This window comes from Aethina tumida, chromosome 3 (genome assembly GCF_024364675.1).
Source record: "Aethina tumida isolate Nest 87 chromosome 3, icAetTumi1.1, whole genome shotgun sequence".
Classification (NCBI taxonomy): Eukaryota; Metazoa; Arthropoda; class Insecta; order Coleoptera; family Nitidulidae; genus Aethina; species Aethina tumida.
The window spans coordinates 1819613-1845409 of NC_065437.1; the positions used below are offsets into that span (position 1 = coordinate 1819613).

Here is a 25797-nt window from a genome sequence, read left to right on the forward strand (position 1 = left end):
AAAATATATAATAAAGAAGTTTGTAAAACTTTCTAGAACAACATTTTATGTAATAAAATGTAGAATAATTATATGTTTTTTATCAGTTTTTTATTAGCTTGTGCTAAAGTCCCAATTTACCAAAAAATTCTACATTTTGTGCTAAAATCATAGAATAAAAAAGTTAATTTGTACAAGTTTAAACGTTTTAGAATTTTCTATTACAATTAATTTTATAATTTATCAAATAAAACACAGAATAGTCAAGTAGTTAAATTTATTTTGTGCTAAAATCACAAAGTACACACAAATTCTTTATTTTGTGCTAAAAAATATATAATAAAGAAGTTTATTAACAGTTTAAAAGTTTTAGAAGTTTTAAAACTTTCTAGTACAACATTTTATGAAGTAAAATACAAAATATTTATATGTTTTTTATTAGTTTCTTGCTAAAATCCCAATTTACCCAAAAATTCTAAATTCTGTGCTAAAATCATAAAATAAAAAAGTTAATTAGTATAAGTTTAAACATTTATGAATTTTCTATTATAATTAATATTATAATTTATAAAATAAAACACAGAATAGTCAAGTGATTAAATTTATTTTGTGCTAAAATCACAAAGTATACAAAAATTCTTTATTTTATGCTAAAAAATATGTAATAAAGAAGTTTATTAATTATTTATTCTAATACATTTTATGAAATAAAATATAATCTAATTATGTGTTTGTTTATTAGTTTCTTGTTAAAGTTTACCCAAAAATTCAACATTCTGTGATAAAATCATAGAATAAAATACTAAACTACCTAAATCTAATAATTATTATTATTTTGTTATTTTGTGGTCTCCAATTCGAGTTCGTAGAACTAACCGAAGATGTTTTGCCATTAAACAGTTCTAATTTAAGCAGGAAAAATCCATTTACGAACGATACGTGCGATTGAAAATGTCTCTGCCGTAAATCACGGGGGTGGAAATCCAAGTCTGCGGCGTCGGCGACGTGTCGGACGGTCCGGAACGCCTGTTGCGTCCGAGCACTGCCCACTTAACCAGGCCCGCCCGTCCACTTCAAACGGACCTCTACGTTAACCGACGGACGGTGCTCACTTGAAAACATTAATAAACATTAATAAACAAAGTTTTGTTCATTATTTGTTAGTTTTTTTGGTTTAACTTTAAAAAATGACTTAATTAGGGCACATGTAAAGTGACGGAAGGCTTCCTATACAGGGAGGGCGAGATAAATGGCTAATAAACCAACCAAGACGTCTTCCTCAGCACAAGATGTCAACACTATTATTCCCAATTACCGATCCCATAACTCTGCTAATTGATTGCAGACGCCCCCACATTCTCCCTCACTTAAGGTTGTCACTGAAATATGTCACCACCTCAGGGTGGCCTCTAAATTAATGTAATAACATTTACTTTAATTATAGTCATTGTTTTTTAAATGTTTTTAGTTACTTTACTTATTTTTGAACAATTAAATAGTTAGCACCCTTGTTAGCCCTTATTAATTCTTCTGTAGTACCAGAAATCTGATGAATTGACAATAACCATTTGATTTAGAAGATTAATTATGGACACCACCTCAGGGTGACCCTTAAATTAAGTGAATAACATTTACTTTAGTTATAGTAATTAATTTTTAAATGTTTTTAGTTAATATACTTAATTTTGAACGATTAAATACTTAGCACCCTTCCAAGCCTTTCTTCATTCTCTTGTAGTACCCAAAATCTGATGAATTGACAATATTCATTTGATTTAGAAGATTAATTATAGACTTTATGCAAGAATTGCATTCAAATTTAGACCAACACCGTGGTGTATCTGCCCTGAAGAGTATCCACCACATCCTGTCACTGAAATATGTCACCACCTCTGGGTGGCCTCTAAATTAATGTAATAACATTTACTTTAATTATAGTCATTGTTTTTTAAATGTTTTTAGTTACTTTACTTATTTTTGAACAATTAAATAGTTAGCACCCTTGTTAGCCCTTATTAATTCTTCTGTAGTACCAGAAATCTGATGAATTGACAATAACCATTTGATTTAGAAGATTAATTATGGACACCACCTCAGGGTGACCCTTAAATTAAGTGAATAACATTTACTTTAGTTATAGTAATTAATTTTTAAATGTTTTTAGTTAATATACTTAATTTTGAACGATTAAATACTTAGCACCCTTCCAAGCCTTTCTTCATTCTCTTGTAGTACCCAAAATCTGATGAATTGACAATATTCATTTGATTTAGAAGATTAATTATAGACTTTATGCAAGAATTGCATTCAAATTTAGACCAACACCGTGGTGTATCTGCCCTGAAGAGTATCCACCACATCCTGTCACTGAAATATGTCACCACCTCAGGGTGGCCTTTAAATTAAGAGAATAACATTTACTTTAATTATAGTAATTGTTTTTTGAATGTTTTTAGTTAATATACTTAATTTTGAACGATTAAATACTTAGCACCCTTCCAAGCCCTTCTCCATTCTCTTGTAGTACCTCTTGACCATCTTAGGGTGGCCTCTGAATTAATATAATAATATTTACTTGAATTATAGTAATTATTTTTTAAAAGTTTTTAGTTAATATACTTAATTTTGCACGATTAAATATTTAGCACTCTTCCAAGCTCACTTGTAGCACCAGAAATCTGATGAATTGGCAATAACCATTTGATTTAGAAGATTAATTATAGATATTATGCAAGAAATGGATTCAAATTTAGACCAACGTCGTGGCGTGTCCGCCTTGAAGGGTATCCATTTCTTGTGTAGCCGAACTGGCACACATGTTCACAGCCAGTGTAGCATGAAAACAGACACATCCTACGTCTCAGAAATCAGTGGTGCACACACATTCCCCATCCCCGTCGCCATTCGATAATTACAAACGACCAAACTGCAAAAATAAATATTTGCGCATTGATGGCACATCAAAATTGAACGTTGCGGTGGTTATTTCTGCCCCTTGAGTCCGGTTTCGTTACAATTAAAAAGAATTAAACGTTCCCCATAGGAAACCAATGAAAAAAACTTCTTGGCACAATTGCAATCCGAAAATTGTTCCTTTGATCCGTAGTGAAGCTGTCGCGAAACTGAACAGCGCTTTGTGGTCGCAAAAAATATGTCAAATTCAATATTGCAGGCTGCGACCATTGTGAGACACGTCTAAGATGATTGACGTGTGGAATTATGTTCACACGCGGGGCCTTAAGTTATTGTTGTCCTTTGCTTTTGGATAAAACGATTTTTAAATTCTATTTTGATTCGTTTTTAAGCGGTTTTTGATGCTTACAAAAACTGATTCTATTCTACAGTAGTAAATAATTGCCTTTTTTTCTTCTTATTTATTATATTTTACCCATTTTTTGTATTTTTACCACAAAATAAGAAGTGTAACTGTTACTTTTTTATTAGATTTTTAGAAAAATATTAAATATGTGATATAATCACTTCTGTTACTTAATTAACTTCTTTATTCTAAGATTTTAGTTCATAATAAAAAATTTTTGGGATTTTAGCATGAAAATAGACAAAACTATTTGATTATTCTGAGTTTTGTTTTGTAAATTATATTATTATAATATTTCAGGAAACTTTAGCACAGAATGAAGAATTTTTGTGTAAATTGGTATTTTAACAATAAAATAAATAAAATCATATAATTATTCTGGATTTTTTTCATTATATGTAATACTAAAATGTTTTACAAACTTCGAAAACGATTAAACTGTTAATAAACTTTTTTATTATATAATTTTTAGAACAAAATAAAGAATTTTAGTGTATTTTACCACAAAATAAATTTAACTACTTGATTATTATTTGATAAATTATAATATTAACTGTTATAGAAAATTCTTAAACATTTAAACTTGTTCTAATTTAGTTTTTTATTCTATTATTTTAGCACAGAATATAGAATTTTTGGATAAATTGGGATTTTAGCAAGAAACTAAGAAAAAAACATGTTTTAAATACTACTTTTAAAATTAATTATATATATTGTATTGAAATTTAATTTTTTAAATGTAAATATAAAAGAAAATGAAATAAAATTTAAAATAAATACAAAAAGACAAAATAAATAAAATAGTTATTTCATTGAATAATATAACTTTTATTATAATTATATATATATATATATATATATATATATATATATATATATATATATATATATATATATATATATATATAATTGATAATATGTAGTAGAATAAATAAAATCCCGACATTTTTTTATTCTGTGTTAAAATCATAGAATTAAGAATTTAATTAACAGAAGTGATTGACTAAATATTTGTAATATTTTAGAAATATTGATAAAAATTTTGCAATTGCTTTTCTTATTTTATGCAAAAAAAAAAAAAAATTAGTAAAATGTCAAAAGAAAAAGAAGCAATTATTTATTATTTAAATCATCTACAATAAAATAAAATAAATAATAAAGATTGTATTCAACAATTTTATTTACTTCATTGAATAATATAATTTTTATTATAACCATTTATATTATAAATTATATGTAATAGAATAAATAAAATCATAGAACATTCAATAAAAAAAGATAAAGTAGAATAAATAAAATGAAACACACAATATTAAAACATACAAAAATTTTATTTAAGTTTCTTCATTTTATTCTGTTTTATTCAATTTCAATTCAATCAATTATAAAAAGTACATAATAAAATAAAAAATAATATAAAATACATACATATACTACTAATATTTACTGATTTTTATTCTATATATAAAATAAATAAAATAACTAAATAAAATAGATTAAATAGAATAAAAAGAATAAATAAAATAAATATAGAATAAATGGAATAAATAGAATAAATATAGACAAAATAGAAAAAATATAGAATAAATAAAAAATATATAAAATTTGTATGGAATAAATAAAATAAACAGAAAACAGAATAAACAGAATAAACATAAAAAGAATAAATAGAATAAATAAAATAAATGTAGAATAATTAAAATAATTAGAATAAATATAATAAAATAATAAGAGGGAAATAAATAAAATAAATAAATGAAATAAATAAAATTTCTCTAAATAGAAAAATGAAATAAATATAAATGAATTTATGAAGTAAATTAAATAAAACAATAAAATAAAATAAATATTTACATAAATAGTATAGTAAAATATTTTTTTTATATTTAAATAAATATTTTTTTATTCTTAAATGAAATAAAAAACAATAAGATAAAGTATAATATATGAATATTGAATAAAATACAATATAAATCTATGTAAATACTCAAAACAAAATATTATTAAAAATGACATCAATTTTATAATGTTTAATACATTTTGTTATATTTTTTTAAATACAATTAAACCAATAATTAAAATATAATAAATATTATTTTAAAACAAAATAGAAACAAAAGTAAAATATAATAAAATATTGTAAAATATACCAGAATATTAATTTTTATTATATTTACCACATTTTAAATAAAATAAACTAAAAAACATCCAAAATATATAATTTAAACAAACATATTCAATTTTAATATATTTATTAGATTTTGTTCTTAAATCAAATCGAAACAAAATAAGAAATTTATTTTAAAATATTCTAGAATATTAAATTATATTTTATTTACTACATTAATAAAAAAATAGGATAATAAACAATAATCTTTTTAAATAAAATGAAAACATACACAAGAATTTTTATTTTTTATTTGACTTTTATTATATTTTCAATTTAATTGGAGTAATAAATATGAAAATATACAATAAAATAAAGTAAATTCAAGGATATATATTATAGAACAAATTGAGTGCATAGAGTAAAATATAATAAAAAAAATAATTTTCAATTTTATTATGATTTTATTTTTTGAATATTATTTCATATATTGTGTAGTGTGAAAATAAAATGAAATAGAATAAATTATTGTATATAATACTTGAATGTATATTTTTTATTACAAAAAATAAAATAAATAAAACAATGTACAAAAATATAGTTGAATAAAGTGTTTTAAAATATTTTTATTATTTGCAATAAAACAACATAAAAATAAATGGAAAAAATATAGAAAACTATAATATAATAAATAAATTTAAATTAAAATAAAATAAAGTATATAAAAACATATCGCAATTATGTTTTAAATTGAGCCACATTTGTTGGCAACGAGTATTTTCTAAACAATTAAATTTCGTAGTTAATGTTTATATCATTACAACAAATTAATTAGCGACCATAAAAACGTCATCAAAAACACGAATCGGACGAATGTAGATGTAATGGATGCACTCCGCGTCGCCGTTATCCCATAATTTATGCTAACAATAATTTAATTTACGATCCGGAGAATATCAAAGCGTGACTTTTCCAATGCGGTAATTAGACAGCCGAGTGACACGCGAAAAACGCGGCCGACGGAAAAATAAAAGGGCCCCGTCCCCGGTGTCGTGTGCGCCGCACTGAATCAGCTTCGCCGGTCCGGCGAGGCGCCGCCCCCTTTCCCAGCTTAAGCCGACTTACGCCAAGCGCGAGCGGGTGGGGGTAAACAGGAGCAGTGATTTCAGGCGGCCGAAACGATTGCCGGCTTTCAGTTTTGTTCGGAGGTCGCTTATTAAATTAGTTGGGAAAAACGAAAACAACGCATTAATTTCAATTTTCGGTCGTGCGACCACAATAACCGACACCCCGGTTGATTTAATTGAGACGATTCGACGGACAAATTGAGCGGACACTCGGTTTGTTGTTAAATTTATGAGGCGGCCGTGGTCTTTATGCTTTTGTTATTGGGTTAATTGATTACTTTTTGGACGCAAGGTAAGGACTTCGTGTCTTAAAATTGGACTTAACAACTAATTTTCTTTGTATTTTTTCTTTCCAGGATCTCCTTACTGTGATTTATTTGTTCGTGGATGATGATCTAGTCGTTTAAACTAATTTAAATTAGTTTCCAAAAGAACAAGATGTTTGGATTCGAAAGTCAGACAACGAACGATTTTGGAATTTCGTCCAATAACGACTACAACTTGGTGACAGGGAACAGATCACAACATTGTACCACAAATTCCAGACATTTCTCTGTCAGCAATTTGTTAAAACTTGGTACAAAGCGGCGGCTTTCTGATGTTGACTCAAATGAAGGTAAATTAATACCCCATTATTATATAATAACACTAAAACTAAAGGAAAAATTAACTCACAAAATGGAGGACATTAATTAAAATTAGTAAATTTTGTAAAAGTCCGACGGATCAGCCTCATTTTCTAATTCACTTAATGTTTTTCAAAATAGTGTGCTGAATATATTTTAATAGTCAATAAAACATAAAATTATTAAAAGTTATTTAACTAAATACTCCTTACAATTAAACTTCTTTTAAACATAAGTAATTCGTTAAACTAGATTAATTTTAATGAATATTCTTGAAAAACTTACAATTTATCATTAATTTCAATATTTTTTGTAAAGGTGCTAAAAATTATTTTATGAAGTTCAGTTAAGTTTCTTACAATTAATCTTTACTTTTGAAGTAAGTAAGTTAGTTAGATATTAAGTAAGTAAGTTAAATATCTTGTAAATAACGAAGAGTGGCTCAAATACTTCTTTAAACTGGAATAACTTTAATGAATATTGCTTGAACAACTTACAAATCATCATTACTTACAGTATATTTTATAAATTTAGTGAAAAGTAGTTTTTGTAATGAATTTACTAAACAATTAATTGGGTTTAAGTATTTATTTTAATAGAGATAATTCTAATAAGGTTTCTTACAATTTATCTTTACTTTTGAAATTAATTAAAGAAATTAATATCTTGTAAATAACGAAGTGTGGCTCAAATACTTCTTTAAACTAAAATAACTTTAATGAATATTGCTTGAACAACTTACAATTCATTATTACTTACAGTATATTTTATAAAAATAATAAAAGGTGGTTTTTGTAATGATTTTACTAAACATCTAATGAAGTTTAAGTATTTATTTTAAGAAAGATAATTCTAATAAAGTTTCTTACAATTTATCTTTACTTTTGTAATTAATTAAAGAAAGTTTTCTCATTTAATATCTTGTAAATAATGAAGTGTGACTCAAATACTTCTTCAAACTAGAATAACTTTAATGAATATTGCTTGAACAACTTACAATTCATCATTACTTACAGTATATTTTATAAAAATGGTAAAAGGTAGTTTTGTAATGATTTCACTAAACAGTTAATAAAGTTTAAGTATTTATTTTAAGAAAGATAATTCTAATAAAGTTTCTTACAATTTATCTTTACTTTTGTAATTAATTAAAGAAAGTTTTCTCATTTATTATCTTGTAAGTAACGAAGTGTAGCTCAAATACTTCTTTAAACTAGAATAACTTTAATGAATATTGCATAAAAAACTTACATTTCATCATTACTTACAGTATATTTTATAAAAATGGTAAAAGGTAGTTTTGTAATGATTTTACTAAACAGTTAATGAAGTTTAAGTATTTATTTTAAGAAAGATAATTCTAATAAAGTTTCTTACAACTTATCTTTACTTTTGAAATTAATTAAAGAAAGTTTTCTCATTTATTATCTCGTAAGTAACGAAGTGTAGCTCAAATACTTCTTTAAACTAGAAAAACTTTAATGAATATTGCATAAACAACTTACAATTCATCATTACTTACAGTATATTTTATAAAAATGGTAAAAGGTAGTTTTGTAATGATTTTACTAAACAGATAATGAAGTTTAAGTATTTATTTTAAGAAAGATAATTCTAATAAAGTTTCTTACAATTTATCTTTACTTTTGAAATTAATTAAAGAAAGTTTTCTCATTTAATATCTTGTAAATAACGAAATGTGGCTCAAATACTTCTTTAAACTAGATTAACTTTAATGAATATTGCCTGAACAACTTACAATTCATCATTACTTACAGTATATTTTATAAAAATGGTAAAAGGTAGTTTTGTAATGATTTCACTAAACAGTTAATGAAGTTTAAGTGTTTATTTTAAGAAAGATAATTCTAATAAAGTTTCTTACAATTAATCTTTACTTTTGAAGTAAGTAAGTTAGTTAGAGAAAGTTTTCTCATTAAATATCTTGTAAATAACGAAGAGTGGCTCAAATACTTCTTTAAACTGGAATAACTTTAATGAATATTGCTTGAACAACTTACAAATCATCATTACTTACAGTATATTTTATAAATTTAGTGAAAAGTAGTTTTTGTAATGAATTTACTAAACAATTAATTGGGTTTAAGTATTTATTTTAATAGAGATAATTCTAATAAGGTTTCTTACAATTTATCTTTACTTTTGAAATTAATTAAAGAAATTAATATCTTGTAAATAACGAAGTGTGGCTCAAATACTTCTTTAAACTAAAATAACTTTAATGAATATTGCTTGAACAACTTACAATTCATTATTACTTACAGTATATTTTATAAAAATAATAAAAGGTGGTTTTTGTAATGATTTTACTAAACATCTAATGAAGTTTAAGTATTTATTTTAAGAAAGATAATTCTAATAAAGTTTCTTACAATTTATCTTTACTTTTGTAATTAATTAAAGAAAGTTTTCTCATTTAATATCTTGTAAATAATGAAGTGTGACTCAAATACTTCTTCAAACTAGAATAACTTTAATGAATATTGCTTGAACAACTTACAATTCATCATTACTTACAGTATATTTTATAAAAATGGTAAAAGGTAGTTTTGTAATGATTTCACTAAACAGTTAATGAAGTTTAAGTATTTATTTTAAGAAAGATAATTCTAATAAAGTTTCTTACAATTTATCTTTACTTTTGTAATTAATTAAAGAAAGTTTTCTCATTTATTATCTTGTAAGTAACGAAGTGTAGCTCAAATACTTCTTTAAACTAGAATAACTTTAATGAATATTGCATAAAAAACTTACATTTCATCATTACTTACAGTATATTTTATAAAAATGGTAAAAGGTAGTTTTGTAATGATTTTACTAAACAGTTAATGAAGTTTAAGTATTTATTTTAAGAAAGATAATTCTAATAAAGTTTCTTACAACTTATCTTTACTTTTGAAATTAATTAAAGAAAGTTTTCTCATTTATTATCTCGTAAGTAACGAAGTGTAGCTCAAATACTTCTTTAAACTAGAAAAACTTTAATGAATATTGCATAAACAACTTACAATTCATCATTACTTACAGTATATTTTATAAAAATGGTAAAAGGTAGTTTTGTAATGATTTTACTAAACAGATAATGAAGTTTAAGTATTTATTTTAAGAAAGATAATTCTAATAGAGTTTCTTACAATTTATCTTTACTTTTGAAATTAATTAAAGAAAGTTTTCTCATTTAATATCTTGTAAATAACGAAATGTGGCTCAAATACTTCTTTAAACTAGATTAACTTTAATGAATATTGCCTGAACAACTTACAATTCATCATTACTTACAGTATATTTTATAAAAATGGTAAAAGGTAGTTTTGTAATGATTTCACTAAACAGTTAATGAAGTTTAAGTGTTTATTTTAAAAAAGATAATTCTAATAAAGTTTCTTACAATTTATCTTTACTTTTGAAATTAATTAAAGAAAGTTTTCTCATTAAATATCTTGTAAATAATGAATTGTGGCTCAAATACTTCTTTAAACTAAAATAACTTTAATGAATATTGCCTGAACAACTTACAATTCATCATTACTTACAGTATATTTTATAAAAATAATAAAAGGTGGTTTTTGTAATGATTTTACTAAACAGTTAATGAAGTTTAAGTGTTTATTTTAAGAAATATAATTCTAATAAAGTTTCTTACAATTTATCTTTACTTTTGAAATTAATTAAAGAAAGTTTTCTCATTTAATATCTTGTAAATAATGAAGTGTGGCTCAAATACTTCTTTAAACTAGAATAACTTTAATGAATACTGCTTGAACAACTTACAATTCATCATTACTTACAGTATATTTTATAAAAATGATAAAAGGTAGTTTTGTAATGATTTTACTAAACATCTAATGAAGTTTAAGTATTTATTTTAAGAAAGATAATTCTAATAAAGTTTCTTACAATTTATCTTTACTTTTGAAATTAATTAAAGAAAGTTTTCTCATTAAATATCTTGTAAATAACGAAGTGTAGCTCAAATACTTCTTTAAACTAGAATAACTTTAATGAATATTGCTTGAACAACTTACAATTCATCATTACTTACAGTATATTTTATAAAAATGGTAAAAGGTAGTTTTGTAATGATTTCACTAAACAGTTAATGAAGTTTAAGTGTTTATTTTAAGAAAGATAATTCTAATAAAGTTTCTTACAATTTATCTTTACTTTTGAAATTAATTAAAGAAAGTTTTCTCATTTAATATCTTGCAAATAACGAAGTGTGGCTCAAATACTTCTTCAAACTAGAATAACTTTAATGAATATTGCTTGAACAACTTACAATTCATCATTACTTACAGTATATTTTATAAAAATAATAAGAGGTGGTTTTTGTAATGATTTTACAAAACAGTTAATGAAGTTTAAGTATTTATTTTAAGAAAGATAATTCTAATACAGTTTTAAACTAGAATAAAAAATATTTCTTAAACAACTTACAATTTATCATTACATATAGTATATTTTAGGTACTAAAAGCAAGTTTTTGTAACACTATTAAACAACAGTTAAAGTACTTCAAAATAATAAAAAATGATATACTTCAAATAAATTCATTAGTGTGTTAGAACAGGAATATTTCAAAGTGATTAAAGTATTCCTGTAAGCATGATGAAGATCGGAATTGCATAAAATATTTGGCAATAAGTCCGAAGCAAACGTTGCTTTTGATTTCGTAACAGCCCACATTATTTAAACGGCAAGCTAAGCGACAGGCTTAATCACGCACACGAATAAACATCTCCAGCCACTGTTTCTTACCGTATTTTATTTTTTTTTTTTTTTTGGTCGCTTCGGCGAATGACAAATTCTGTTTTTACCACGGGACGTTTCATGTGTCGAGCGAGACGCCGCTGACAAACGACAGTCAACAAATTACTCGATCACGTCAACTCTTTCTCGTTGGGTTTGTTTGAAAGGTGCGCTTCCGATGTTTCGACCAAAAAATCGGAGACGCGTCGGACCGGCGTGAGACGTCGCGCAAATGCGTCGGAATTTCGGACGGATGGTTTTGATGTTTTTAACTGGGTGCGTCCTGATACAGGCGTCGAGATTAGGTTGCGACTAGGTTTGTGATCAACTAAATGTGGTTTTTAACGTGCATCACTTCAAAACAAAATGTGCTACTTAAAACAACATTAATAAGGCACGTCAAATGAGATTTGTCACCACAATTCAAATGTCACACAGACACAATAAGTTCCTTACAAAAAAAAAACAAGCTTAACTATTTATAAAGAAGTTTTTTTGGATAAATGTTTCTTACATTTTGTCTTTGATGTTATTAAAAGCAAATTTTATCATTAAATATAGAAATGAAGCTCAATACTTCTTTAAAGTAGAACAGTTTTAATGAATACTTCTCGAAAAAAGATACTCTTTAAGTAGTTAAAGTATTGAGTTTCTTAATAGTTAACAAAGCTTTAGTATTTCTATAAAAAAAGGTAGTTGTAATAAATGTTTCTTACAACCTATTCTTACATTTTATATTAGTTAAAAAAGCTTTTCGTTAAATTTCTTATAATTTTAGAAATGAAGCTCAATACTTGTTTAAAGTAGGACAATTTTAATGAATATTTCTCGAAATACTTACAATTTATCTGTCCTTACAAGTTTGTAATATGTTTATAAAGATACTCTTTAAGGAGTTACAGTATTGAGTTTCTTAATAGTTAACAAGGCTTTAGTATCTCCATGAAAAAAGGTAGTTGTAATAAATGTTTCTTACAACCTATTCTTACATTTTATATTAGTTAAAGGAAGCCTTTTCATTAAATTTCTTATAAATATAGAAATGAAGCTCATTACTTATTTAAAGTAGGACAATTTTAATGAATTTTTCTCGAAATACTTACAATTTATCTGTCCTTACAAGTTTGTAACATTTTTATAAAGATACCCTTTAAATAGTTACAGTATAGAGTTTCTTAATAGTTAACAAAGCTTTAGTATCTCCATAAAAAAGGGTAGTTGTAATAAATGTTTCTTACAATCTATTCTTACATTATATATTAGTTAAAGGAAGCTTTTTCGTTAAATTTCTTATAAATACAGAAATGAAGCTCAATACTTTTTTAAAGGAGGACAATTTTAATGAATATTTCTCGAAAAACTTACAATTTATCTGTCCTTACAAGTTTGTAATATGTTTATAAAGATACTCTTTAAGGAGTTACAGTAATGAGTTTCTTAATAGTTAAGAAAGCATTAGTATCTCCATAAAAATGGGTAGTTGTAATAAATGTTTCTTACAACCTATTCTTACATTTTATATTAGTTAAAGGAAGCTTTTTCGTTAAATTTCTTATAAATATATAAATGAAGCTCAATACTTGTTTAAAGTAGGACAATTTTAATGAATATTTCTCGAAATACTTACAATTTATCTGTCCTTACAAGTTTGTAATATGTTTATAAAGATACTCTTTAAGGAGTTACAGTATTGAGTTTCTTAATAGTTAACAAAGCTTTAGTATGTTCATAAAAAAGAATAGTTGTAATAAATGTTTCTTACAACCTATTCTTACATTTTATATTAGTTAAAAAAAGCTATTTAGTTAAATTTCTTATAAATATATAAATGAAGCTCAATAATTGTTTAAAGTAGGACAATTTTAATGAATATTTCTCGAAATACTTACAATTTATCTGTCCTTACAAGTTTGTAATATGTTTATAAAGATACTCTTTAAGGAGTTACAGTATTGAGTTTCTTAATAGTTAACAAGGCTTTAGTATCTCCATGAAAAAAGGTAGTTGTAATAAATGTTTCTTACAACCTATTCTTACATTTTATATTAGTTAAAGGAAGCCTTTTCATTAAATTTCTTATAAATATAGAAATGAAGCTCATTACTTATTTAAAGTAGGACAATTTTAATGAATTTTTCTCGAAATACTTACAATTTATCTGTCCTTACAAGTTTGTAACATTTTTATAAAGATACCCTTTAAATAGTTACAGTATAGAGTTTCTTAATAGTTAACAAAGCTTTAGTATCTCCATAAAAAAGGGTAGTTGTAATAAATGTTTCTTACAATCTATTCTTACATTATATATTAGTTAAAGGAAGCTTTTTCGTTAAATTTCTTATAAATACAGAAATGAAGCTCAATACTTTTTTAAAGGAGGACAATTTTAATGAATATTTCTCGAAAAACTTACAATTTATCTGTCCTTACAAGTTTGTAATATGTTTATAAAGATACTCTTTAAGGAGTTACAGTAATGAGTTTCTTAATAGTTAAGAAAGCATTAGTATCTCCATAAAAATGGGTAGTTGTAATAAATGTTTCTTACAACCTATTCTTACATTTTATATTAGTTAAAGGAAGCCTTTTCGTTAAATTTCTTATAAATATAGAAATGAAGCTCAATACTTGTTTAAAGTAGGACAATTTTAATGAATATTTCTCGAAAAACTTACAATTTATCTGTCCTTACAAGTTTGTAATATTTTTATAAAGATACTCTTTAAGTAGTTACAGTATAGAGTTTCTTAATAGTTAGTAAAGCTTTAGTATTTCTTTAAAAACAGGTAGTTGTAATAAATGTTTCTTACAACCTATTCTTACATTTTATATTAGTTAAAGGAAGCTTTTTCGTTAAATTTCTTATAAATATAGAAATGAAGCTCAATACTTCTTTAAAGTAGGACAATTTTAATGAATATTTCTCGAAATACTTACAATTTATCTGTCCTTACAAGTTTGTAATATTTTTATAAAGATACTCTTTAAGGAGTTACAGTATTGAGTTTCTTAATAGTTAACAAATCTTTAGTATTTCCATAAAACAGAATAGTTGTAATAAATGTTTCTTACAACCTATTCTTACATTTTATATCAGTTAAAGGAAGCTTTTTCATTAAATTTCTTATAAATATAAAAATGAAGCTCAATACTGCTTTAAAGAAGAACAATTTTAATGAATATTTCTCGAAAAACTTACAATTTATCTGTCCTTACAAGTTTGTAATATTTTTATAAAGATACTCTTTAAGTAGTTACAGTATAGAGTTTCTTAATAGTTAGTAAAGCTTTAGTATTTCTTTAAAAACAGGTAGTTGTAATAAATGTTTCTTACAACCTATTCTTACATTTTATATTAGTTAAAGGAAGCTTTTTCGTTAAATTTCTTATAAATATAGAAATGAAGCTCAATACTTTTTTAAAGTAGAACAATTTTAATGTATATTTCTCAAAATACTTAAAATTTATTTGTCCTTACAAGTCTGTAATATTTTTATAAAAATACTCTTTAAGAAGTTACAGTATTGAGTTTCTTAATGGTTAACAAAGCTTTAGTATTTCCATAAAACAGAGTAGTTGTAATAAATGTTTCTTACAACCTATTCTTACATTTTATATTAGTTAAAGGAAGCTTTTTCGTTAAATTTCTTATAAATATAGAAATGAAGCTCAATACTTCTTTAAAGAAGAACAGTTTTAATGAATATTTCTCGAAAAACTTACAGTTTATCTGTCCTTACAAGTTTATAATATGTTTATAAAGATACTCTTTACTCTTACTCTTTTATATATTTTTTTAAATATAAAAATGAGGCTCAAATACTTACAAATATAACTTACAATTTAACTTTCCTTACGAGATTGTATTAATATGTGTTTTTTAGAATAATTCAATAAATTATGCTACTTTATCGAAATATTTAATTTTCATTTGAAATATGCGTTGGTTCACATGGTCGGATATAAATTTTACTTGTTCCCTTTTGTTGTTGCGTTCGAACGTTTATTGCACTACTCAGAAATGCCAAGATCCACGAAAATATTTAAAGTGCCACCATTTCTCAGTTTCCATTTGCCAGATTTGAATTATGTAAATGGCCGTACAAATAAATATATAAATTTGAAGATTTTCGTTTCGGCTCCCTCGTGACAGAAACGGTCGCACCATTGTTCTGAGTGTCGTTTGTCCTGTGACAGCTTCTCAAGGGATTTCTAATTAAAAATGCGCTGCCGCTTGCACCGAACCGTCTTTTGTTGTTACAATTATGTGAAAGACTAGTTTTATGTAGCCCACACAAATGAGTGCCAGTGTTCGAATACCGGAACAGGAATTGTTGGGCCTGTGTGACGTTTCAATTGGGGTGACAAATCTTATTTGATATGTCTTATTAAGGTTGTTTTATTTAGCACATTTTGTTTTGAATTAGGCACGTTAAAAATACACGTTTTGTTCATTACAAAGCTTTTTAAATCAAAACATCAAACTTTTAAATGAAAACAAATGAACAAACTTCCTAAAATATCTCTACCTTGTAAATTTCTAGAAATGTTCATTAAATTTGGTCTATTCTAAAGAAGTATTTGAGGTTCTTATATATATTTAAATGAAAATTAATGAAAAAACTTACTTTAAGTAATTTTAAATGTAAGAAACGATTTAAGGAATATTTATTATAATTATTTATCATTAATTTGTAGCACTTTCTAGAAAGTTGACAAAGTCAAAAATTCTTATTGAATCTCTGTTGTAATAATTAATAAAGCTGAAATATTGACATTAATAATAGTAATTTTAATCACCCTTTCTAAAACAACTTACACACATTTTCTAGAAAGTTGACAAAGTCAAAGTTTCTTATTGAATTTGTAATAAATTTTAAATTTTGCCTTTAATAAGTATAATTTTAATCATTTTTTTAAACAACTTACAATTTATCTTTACTTACAAATTAGCGTTTCTATAAAGTTGTGAAAACCTAAATTTCGGATTGAATTTCTTTTGTAATAATTTATAAAAACTTAAATTTTGCCTTAAATAAGAGCAATTTTCTGAAACAACTTACAGTTTATTTTTACTTACAAATTAGCATTATTTTCTAGAAAGCTAATAAAATCTAAATTTCTTATTAAATCTCTTTTGTAATAATTAACAAAGCTAAATTATACCTTAAATAAAAGTAATTTTAATCACTGTTTCTAAAATAACTTACAATTAACTACTTTTTCTGGAAAGTTAACAAAGTTAAAGTTTCTTATTAAATTTGTAATAATTGATATAAGTTTAAATTTTGCCTTTAATAAGAGTAATTTTAATCATTTTTTTTAAAACAACTTACAATTTATCTTTACTTACAAATTAACAACATTTTCTATAATATTATCAGAGTCAAAATTTCGTGTTAAATTTCTTTTGTAATAATTGATAAAAGTTTAAATTTTACTTTAAATTAGAGTAATTTTAATCGTTATTTCCAAAACCACTTACAATTTATCTTTACTTACAAATTAGCATCATTTTCTATAAAGTTGTGAAAGCCTAAATTTCGGATTGAATTTCTTTTGTAATAATTTATAAAAACTTAAATTTTGCCTTAAATGAGAGCAATTTTCTGAAACAACTTACAGTTTATTTTTACTTACAAATTAGCATTATTTTCTAGAAAGCTAATAAAATCTAAATTTCTTATTAAATCTCTTTTGTAATAATTAACAAAGCTAAATTATACCTTAAATAAAAGTAATTTTAATCACTGTTTCTAAAATAACTTACAATTAACTACTTTTTTTGGAAAGTTAACAAAGTTAAAGTTTCTTATTAAATTTGTAATAATTGATATAAGTTTAAATTTTGTCTTTAATAAGAATAATTTTAATCATTTTTTTTAAAACAACTTACAGTTAATCTTTACTTACAAATTAACAACATTTTCTATAATATAATCAGAGTCAAAATTTCGTGTTCAATTTCTTTTGTAATAATTGACAAAAGTTTAAATTTTACTTTAAATTAGAGTAATTTTAATCGTTATTTCTAAAACCACTTACAATTTATCTTTACTTACAAATTAGCATCATTTTCTATAAAGTTGTGAAAACCTAAATTTCGGATTGAATTTCTTTTGTAATAATTTATAAAAACTTAAATTTTGCCTTAAATAAGAGCAATTTTCTGAAACAACTTACAGTTTATTTTTACTTACAAATTAGCAATATTTTCTAGAAAGCTAATAAAATCTAAATTTCTTATTAAATCTCTTTTGTAATAATTAACAAAGCTAAATTATACCTTAAATAAAAGTAATTTTAATCACTGTTTCTAAAATAACTTACAATTAACTACATATTCTGGAAAGTTGACAAAGTTAAAGTTTCTTATTGAATCCCTTTTGTAATAATAAAAGTTTAAACGTTGCCTTGAATAAGGATAATTTTAATCACTCTTTCTAAAAGAACTTACAATTTATCTTATCAAAATTTCTTATTCATTTTCTTTTGGAATAATTAATTAAAACTTAAATTTTGCCTTAAATTAGAGTAATTTTAATTACTCTTTCTAAAATAACTTACAGTTTAATTTTACTTACAAATTAGCAATATTTTCTAGAAAGTTAATAAAGTCTTATTGGATCTTTTTTGTAATAGTATGCCTTAAATAAAAGTCTCTCTTTCTGAAACAACTTTCAACTTATCTTTATATACAAATTAGCAATATTTTCTAGAAAGTTGACAAGTCAAAATTTCTTATTGACTTTATTTTGTAATAATTAATTTAGCTGAAGTATTTCCTTAAATAAGAGTACTTTTAATCACTCTTTCTAGAACAACTTACAGTTTATTTTTACTTATAAATTAGTAATATTTTCTAGAAAATTCATTAAATCAAAATATCTTACTGAATTTCATTTATAATAATTAATAAAGCTGAAGTACATTTATGTCTCTTTTACAAAAAAAGATACTTACAGTCTATCTTTTCTTACAAATTAATATTAATTTCTAGAAAGACGATAAATATAAGTTTTATTATTTTAATAATTAAGAAAGTTCAAACACTTTTTTATTACTTTAATTTAATATCTCATTATATTTTAATTTAAAATTTGACTTGTAACAGTGTATATAAACAAGTATTTTATTTCTAAACTATGGCAAAACAAAAAATAAAATAACTCGGCAATTAATCTTTTGAAGAGGAGTTGTTAAAAAGTCGAAACACGTGTGCGATGGTTACAAACAAACCGTCAAGTGGAGGTGACATGATGGGCAAGTGCAAATGCGAAGTGGCTATAATAATAAAATTGATGCTACACCTAAAATATACGTTCACTTTTAGGCATTTTATTAGCGTTTATTTCACCGAGTTTAACGACTCACCTTCCGAGAAATATCGTTTGCTTAGAAAACCATTAATTTCAATCACTTACGTTTTTCTTTTTTTGGTCTTCGCTCCGCATTGCCCGATTCAAAAGCTAAATCTCTCCGGCTGATTTGAGGATGTTTACAAGGCAGTAAAAAAAATAATTTGTGTCACATACGTTTACGTTTATTTGTGCGTGTGGTTATTCGAAAAACGCCAGATTCAAACTGTTGGCCAGGAAACAGAATATGTCGGTCAACTCTTCGATCTTCTTCGTCGTCGGTTTACCTCCTCCGTGTCCGGCGCTGGTCTCCACCTTGATCAGCAACGGGTTCCTCTGGTTGGGCAAGGCGCCGATCTTGTGCTGCAACTCAGCGATGAACTTCAAGGAGTGCAAGGGCACCACTCGATCGTCGTGGTCTGCTGTGAGCAACAAAGTCGATGGGTACTGAACTCCAAGATCCAAGGGCTTGTTGACGTTGTGCAGGGGTGAATATTTGTAGATGTGAGGGAACATGACTGGGTCTTCTGCTGAGCCATACTCCGTCTTCCAGGCGTAGCCTTCAAAAGAATTAGTCAATTTATTGGGTTCTGGAAGGAAACAACTGATTTACCGATGGTAAACTTGTGGAAACGCAGCATATCCATGACCCCTACGTGAGCCACAGCTGCCCCAAAGAGTTCAGGGGCTTGGTTGATGCAGGCACCCACCAACAACCCTCCATTTGACACTCCTTCAATCGCCAGCTTCGAGGGACAAGTGTAATTGGTGCCAATCAAGTACCTGGCTGCGTACTGGAAGTCGTCGAAGCAGTTTTGCTTGCTCTCAAACCTCCCAGCTCGATGCCACTTATCCCCATACTCCCCTCCACCCCTAATGTTAGCAATAGCAACAACCCCCCGGAAGTTGCGAGCCCACAACAGCCTCGCCAAAGAGAAATTAGACGTTATGCTTATGTTAAAGCCTCCGTACCCGTACAGGAGGCAAGGGTTCTTGCCGTTCAGCTCCAGGGTCTTTTTGTGGATCAAAAACATGGGGATGGTGGTGGCATCCTTGCTCTTGTAAAACACCTACCCAACAACAACAAGTTAATAATCAGTTACAAGCGTTGTGAGTACCGTACTTGTCGGACGGTTATGTCGTCGAAACATTCGTTCCCCAGTTTGGCCTCCTGCACTACTTCATCCTTTATTTGGTCCGACTCGAAGCTGATTCGGTGCACCACTTTGGGCGTGGTGAAGGAGGTGAAGCTGTAGAACATTTGGCTGTCGCTCTTCCTGCCAGTGGCCTTTTCTATCGTGCCCACTTCGTTCTACAAACCATTGTAGTGAGACAAGCTTAATTAGAACTAAATATTATATAACCTCAAACTCGTGCAGCTTTGCACCGGTGTTTAGGTCGTTCAGCTGCAGCACGTGTTTGACGTCCTTCATGTAGCACAACACTAATTTGTCGTTGTGAATGGGTTTGGCCCACACCAACACGTTATCAGTCTCAGGAATTAGGTCCTTCCACTTGGTTTCCTTCGGGTTATTCATGTCGATGGATATTATTTTCTTGTTTGGGGCGTTCTTGTCGGTCAATATAAGTAAGTTAGTACCAACGTTGGTGACGTAGTGGAAGTCAGCAGTGAATTCAGTCACCAGTGGTATTAAATTGAGCATTCCTGAAGTGATTATTCAATAGTTTGTTGATGGAGTACTGAAGGACTTACCGTTTATGTCTTTGGGCAACTGGACATAGTACAACAAGTTCGTTTTACACCCCCTACAGGGCTCAACTATCAAATAATTACCACAGTGAGAAACTTTAGCCCCAATGACGTACTCTGGGTTGTCGAATACGACGACAGCAACGTCTTCAGACTGGCTGGTGTTCAGTTTGTGGTAGTACAACTTCTGGTTGGTCACTTGAGTGGTTTCAGAGCCTTCAGTGCCTAAATTAAAGACTTACCTTAAGTAGTGGTGACATATTGGAGTTAATAAACGCACCGTTATGGTTCAAGTATCCACTGTAGAAGAACCCCACGTTGTCGTGCATCCAGGTCATGGCGGAGAACTTGATTTTGGTAAGGACTTCAGGATAGTCTCGCCCGGTGGTCACATCCTTAAACCTGATCTCAGTCCAGTCCGACCCTTTGGAGGTGCAGCTGTAGGCGCAGGTTTTGTTGTCTTCAGAAATGACCACGTCAGACAAAGCGACGGTACCGTCCTCCGACATGTCGTTAGGGTTGATCAGCAGCGTGCCCTCGCTATTGAGGTCGTCGCTGACGTACAAAGACCCCTGATTCTCCAACCCGGAGTTCCTTACTTGAAAGTACTTTTGTCCTGAAACAATTTGTGGCCTAGTACTACTACTGCTGGTAAATTTTGTGGTCTACGTCCCAACCTCTGAGCAACGGAGTCGAAAATTTGGGGTAGTCCCACAGGTCGATCAGTCTGGAGCGGATTTTGTCCCTGTAAGGGCATTCTTCGAAGTACGGCTCACTGATGGCGTTCTGCTCTTGGATGAACTGCTGGGTGTCCTCGCTTTCCGGATTTTCTAACCATCGGTACGGGTCAAACACTTTGATACCGAAGAAGTCGTCCGTTACTTTTTCTTCTCTCACTGCTTTTGGATATGTAAACGTTTTTGCTTCGGCCATACTGATTTTCCTGGTGTGTTTGACTAGAAATTTTACAAACTGAAACATTTTTCATACATAATACATTCGACTTACTTATGTGAAGTATGACAAGCTCTTAATGTCACAGGCATGTTTTGGTGTCACAAACAAAAGAAAATGTACAAATAAAATAGTTCAATTACTTCAAAATATATTAAATTATGTAAAATATTTTTAGCAACTGGCTTAAGTAATTCTTGTAAATTATTATGTATAATTTAAGTATTTTTATATGAGTTATTCCCATTAAATAGTCTAGTTTCTAGTATTTCTAGAACAAAATAAATTTAAGTATTTTTATATGAGTTATTCTCATTAATTACTCTAGTTTCTAATATAAAACAAATAGACCAATCAATTAGAAAGTATTTCTGGTACAAAATAAATTTAAGAATTTTTATACGAGTTATTCTCATTAATTAGTCCAGTTTCTAATATAAAACAAATAGACCAATCAGTTAGAAACACAATACAAAGCGATTTAAGTATTTTTATATGAGTTATTCTCATTAAATAGTCTAGTTTTTAGTATTTCTAGAACAAAACAAATTTAAGTATTTTTATATGAGTTATTCTCATTAATTAGTCCAGTTTCTAATATAAAACAAATAGACCAATCAGTTAGAAACACAATACAAAGCAATTTAAGTGTTTTTATATGAGTTATTCTCATTAAATAGTCTAGTTTCTAGTATTTCTAAAACAAAATAAATTTAAGTATTTTTATATGAGTTATTCTCATTAATTAGACCAGTTTCTAATATAAAACAAATAGACCAATCAATTAGAAACACAATACAAAGCAATTTAAGTATTTTTATATGAGTTATTCTCATTAAATAGTCTAGTTTTTAGTATTTCTAGAACAAAACAAATTTAAGTATTTTTATACGAGGTATTTTCATTAATTAGTCCAGTTTCTAATATAAAACAAATAGACCAATCACTTAGAAACACAATACAAAGCAATTTAAGTATTTTTATATGAGTTATTCTCATTAAATAACCTAGTTTCTAGTATTTCTATATCAAAATAAATTTAAGTATTTTTCTCATTAATTAGTCCAGTTTCTAATATAAAACAAATAGACCAATCATTATAAACACAATACAAAGTAATTTAAGTATTTTTATATGAGTTATTCTCATTAAATGGTCTAGTTTCTAGTATTTCTAGAACAAAATAAATTTAAGTATTTTTCTCATTAATTAGTCCAGTTTCTAATTTAAAACAAATAGACCAATCATTTAGAAACATAATACAAAGTAATTTAAATATTTTTATATGAGTTATTCTCATTAAATAGTCTAGTTTCTAGTGTTTCAAGTGCAAAATAAATATAACTGTCATTTGAAAGTGTACTGATGAATATTTTTAACTAAATTAGTAACCCAAATATATATTTTTTAAATAGAAAATATTTTAACATTCAGTTTGACATTTACATACATATTAAAATAAAATAGTTCAATTACTTTAATGAAATAAAATAAATTAGGTAAAATATGTTTAATTAATTTTAAAAAATCCATATAAGAAATTAAAAAAAAAATCCAATACATATATACATTGAAACTCTTTTTATCTAAAATATGTGAATAAAACTAATTTGCTAAACATATTTTGTATTTTTGATGACTATACACATTAAAACATTAAATTATTATCGTTCGGGAACAAAGTAAAAGTAGCAGCAGGACTAATTCGCAAAGAATTCATTTAAAACCCGAATAAAAAAACAATGCCAGTATCCGCCAAGTGTCGGATTTCGGCTGTAACAAGTGGTCCATTCATCGACGTCAACGTTTCAATCGTAGGCGCACTTTGAAGTGGTCCGGAGATCAAAGCGCGTCGCTTTTATTTTATTTGAGTGGATGTCGTCTTCGGCGGGCCGCAGCCCCGAAACGGTCGCCGCCTAATTACGTGATGGATGATGTTTAAATCGTCGCCGCCGTCTACAAATAACATCTTAAATAAAACTAATTTATTCGTTGTTATTGTTCAAGACGTTTGTAATGAAGACAAGCACAGCAAGAAGCCGAGGAGGAACCGCACCACCTTCACCACAGCCCAACTGTCAGCCTTGGAGAAGGTGTTCGAGAAGACCCACTACCCCGATGCCTTCGTCAGAGAAGACCTGGCCTCCAAAGTGAGTCTCAGCGAGGCCCGGGTGCAAGTAAGTCTTCACGATACCTCCCCCCAGGTCAATGTGTGACCCCCCGAGTTGTTCCAGGTGTGGTTCCAGAACAGACGTGCCAAGTTCAGGCGTAACGAGCGCAGCAGCACCGTACAGCAACCCAAACTGCCGTGCAAGAGCCCCACGGTGAACCCCATCAACCTGAAAACCGATTGTGCGGACAAACAAATGTTCCCGTACCACAGTCCGCCCGACGTGCAATACATGATGCCCTGGAAGTGCTCCTACACGCAGTACAACCACCACGACCTTTACAGCAATAATTTCAACGGGGGTGGAGGACAGGGGGCGTGCACGTTCCTCTCGTCCAACCCTTTTAATTATTGTCCACCCAATTTGGCCACCAGTGCCGTCTGTTCTAGGTTAGATATGACCTCGTTGAGGTACAGGTCGCAGGATTTTAGTTTATAAGTGATGTTGTAGCTTTAATTAATAAATTATATTTAATTAATGAGTTACAAGTTTCTTAGTGATAGTCCAAAACACTGAGGGCAAGGTCCTCTTCCCCAAGTATTCTCTCAATGCGATTCTGGGCTCTAGCATCTGAGGAATGTTCTGATAACTGTAATATTATAATTGTGTAACCAACTACAGATGCGAATATCTACAATTACACAGAGTTAAGTCTAATTAAAGTGACTTATGCTTACTCACGGTTGACAAGAAAGATGTATCCAGTGGAAAAACATCAAACAGACTAAATTTTAAAGTTAAATTTTGTAAATGAAGGGACTGTGCAATCTAAAAAGGCATAATAATGAAACTTAATCTATTTTAACTTTAGTTGAGGATAAGAAATAGCTTGAAAACCTAACCTTACTTAAGTTATCCTAAACTAACCTAACTTAAGCTAACTTAACCTTATCTAACATTAACCTAACCTAACCTTATAATTATAGTTAAGTTTTGTAAATAAAGGGACTGTGCAATCTAAAAAGGCATAATAATGAAACATAATCTATTTTAACTTTAGTTGAGGATATGAATTAGTTTAAATACCTAACCTTACTTAAGTTATCCCAATCTAACTCAAGCTAACTTAACCTTATCTAACATTAACCTAACCTAACCTTACAATTATAGTTAAGTTTTGTAAATAAAGGGACTGTGCAATCTAAAAAGGAATAATGATTTAAAAACTTAATCTATTTTAACTTTAGTATTAGTTTGAAAACCTAACGTTACTTAAGCTATCCTAATCTGACATAACCTAGTCTAACCTAACTTAACCTAACATAATATAATCTAACCTAACCTAACCTTACCATTTCCCAATTAATTATAGTTGTCGAGAATCCACCATTAAAAAACAATAAATTTTTCATTGCTTTGAGACTCTGTAATCAATTAAACACACTTGATTTATTTATAATCCCAAAATTTTGAATTCTTACCTCACGCTCTGTAAAATAAAATGGCAACACACAAATTAAAATGACCACAACATTGAAACAAACTTTGTTCCAAATGATATAATGATCCAACGATATGTTGGTCACTTTAAATTCGATGTACATTTCGTTTATTAGTTTGGTAAAGTGTATCGAAACTGTGAGCAATATTGGTAATCGAAAACATGTTAACATGTTTTGTGAAGTTGTAACATAATCATGGAACAGGTTTATGTATTTTGAATAGAGTGTGGGCT

At 27.5% G+C, this 25797-nt stretch overlaps 2 protein-coding genes across 2 annotated transcripts; one reads left to right on the forward strand and one right to left on the reverse strand.

Annotated features, from left to right (window-relative positions):
- The first annotated feature begins 6623 nt into the window (after window positions 1-6623).
- Window positions 6624-24724, forward strand: LOC109606711 (paired mesoderm homeobox protein 2-like). Its single transcript, XM_049965063.1, has 4 exons — window positions 6624-6824; window positions 6889-7148; window positions 23959-24128; window positions 24186-24724. The coding sequence occupies exons 2-4, from the start codon at window positions 6971-6973 to the stop codon at window positions 24558-24560; spliced, it is 723 nt and encodes a 240-aa protein (XP_049821020.1). The 5' UTR covers window positions 6624-6824; window positions 6889-6970; the 3' UTR covers window positions 24561-24724.
- On the reverse strand, window positions 19408-21964 carry LOC109606713 (prolyl endopeptidase-like). Its single transcript, XM_020023248.2, has 7 exons — window positions 21675-21964; window positions 21278-21613; window positions 21001-21222; window positions 20651-20952; window positions 20410-20598; window positions 19900-20356; window positions 19408-19846 (listed from the first exon to the last, which is right to left on the reverse strand). The coding sequence occupies exons 1-7, from the start codon at window positions 21928-21930 to the stop codon at window positions 19488-19490; spliced, it is 2121 nt and encodes a 706-aa protein (XP_019878807.2). The 5' UTR covers window positions 21931-21964; the 3' UTR covers window positions 19408-19487.
- Window positions 24725-25797: the final 1073 nt, after the last annotated feature.

Bases quoted from the DNA above. Each gene is read 5' to 3' on its own strand.
- LOC109606711 (XM_049965063.1), top strand. From the start codon at position 6,971: ATGTTTGGATTCGAAAGTCAGACAACGAACGATTTTGGAATTTCGTCC. The intron at 7,149-23,958 runs GTAAATTAATAC...TTATTGTTCAAG, and splicing joins TGATGTTGACTCAAATGAAG to ACGTTTGTAATGAAGACAAG. The intron at 24,129-24,185 runs GTAAGTCTTCAC...GAGTTGTTCCAG, and splicing joins TCAGCGAGGCCCGGGTGCAA to GTGTGGTTCCAGAACAGACG.
- LOC109606713 (XM_020023248.2), bottom strand. From the start codon at position 21,930: ATGGCCGAAGCAAAAACGTTTACATATCCAAAAGCAGTGAGAGAAGAA. The intron at 21,614-21,674 runs GTTGGGACGTAG...AAATTGTTTCAG, and splicing joins TTCGACTCCGTTGCTCAGAG to GACAAAAGTACTTTCAAGTA. The intron at 20,953-21,000 runs GTAAGTCCTTCA...TAATCACTTCAG, and splicing joins GTTGCCCAAAGACATAAACG to GAATGCTCAATTTAATACCA.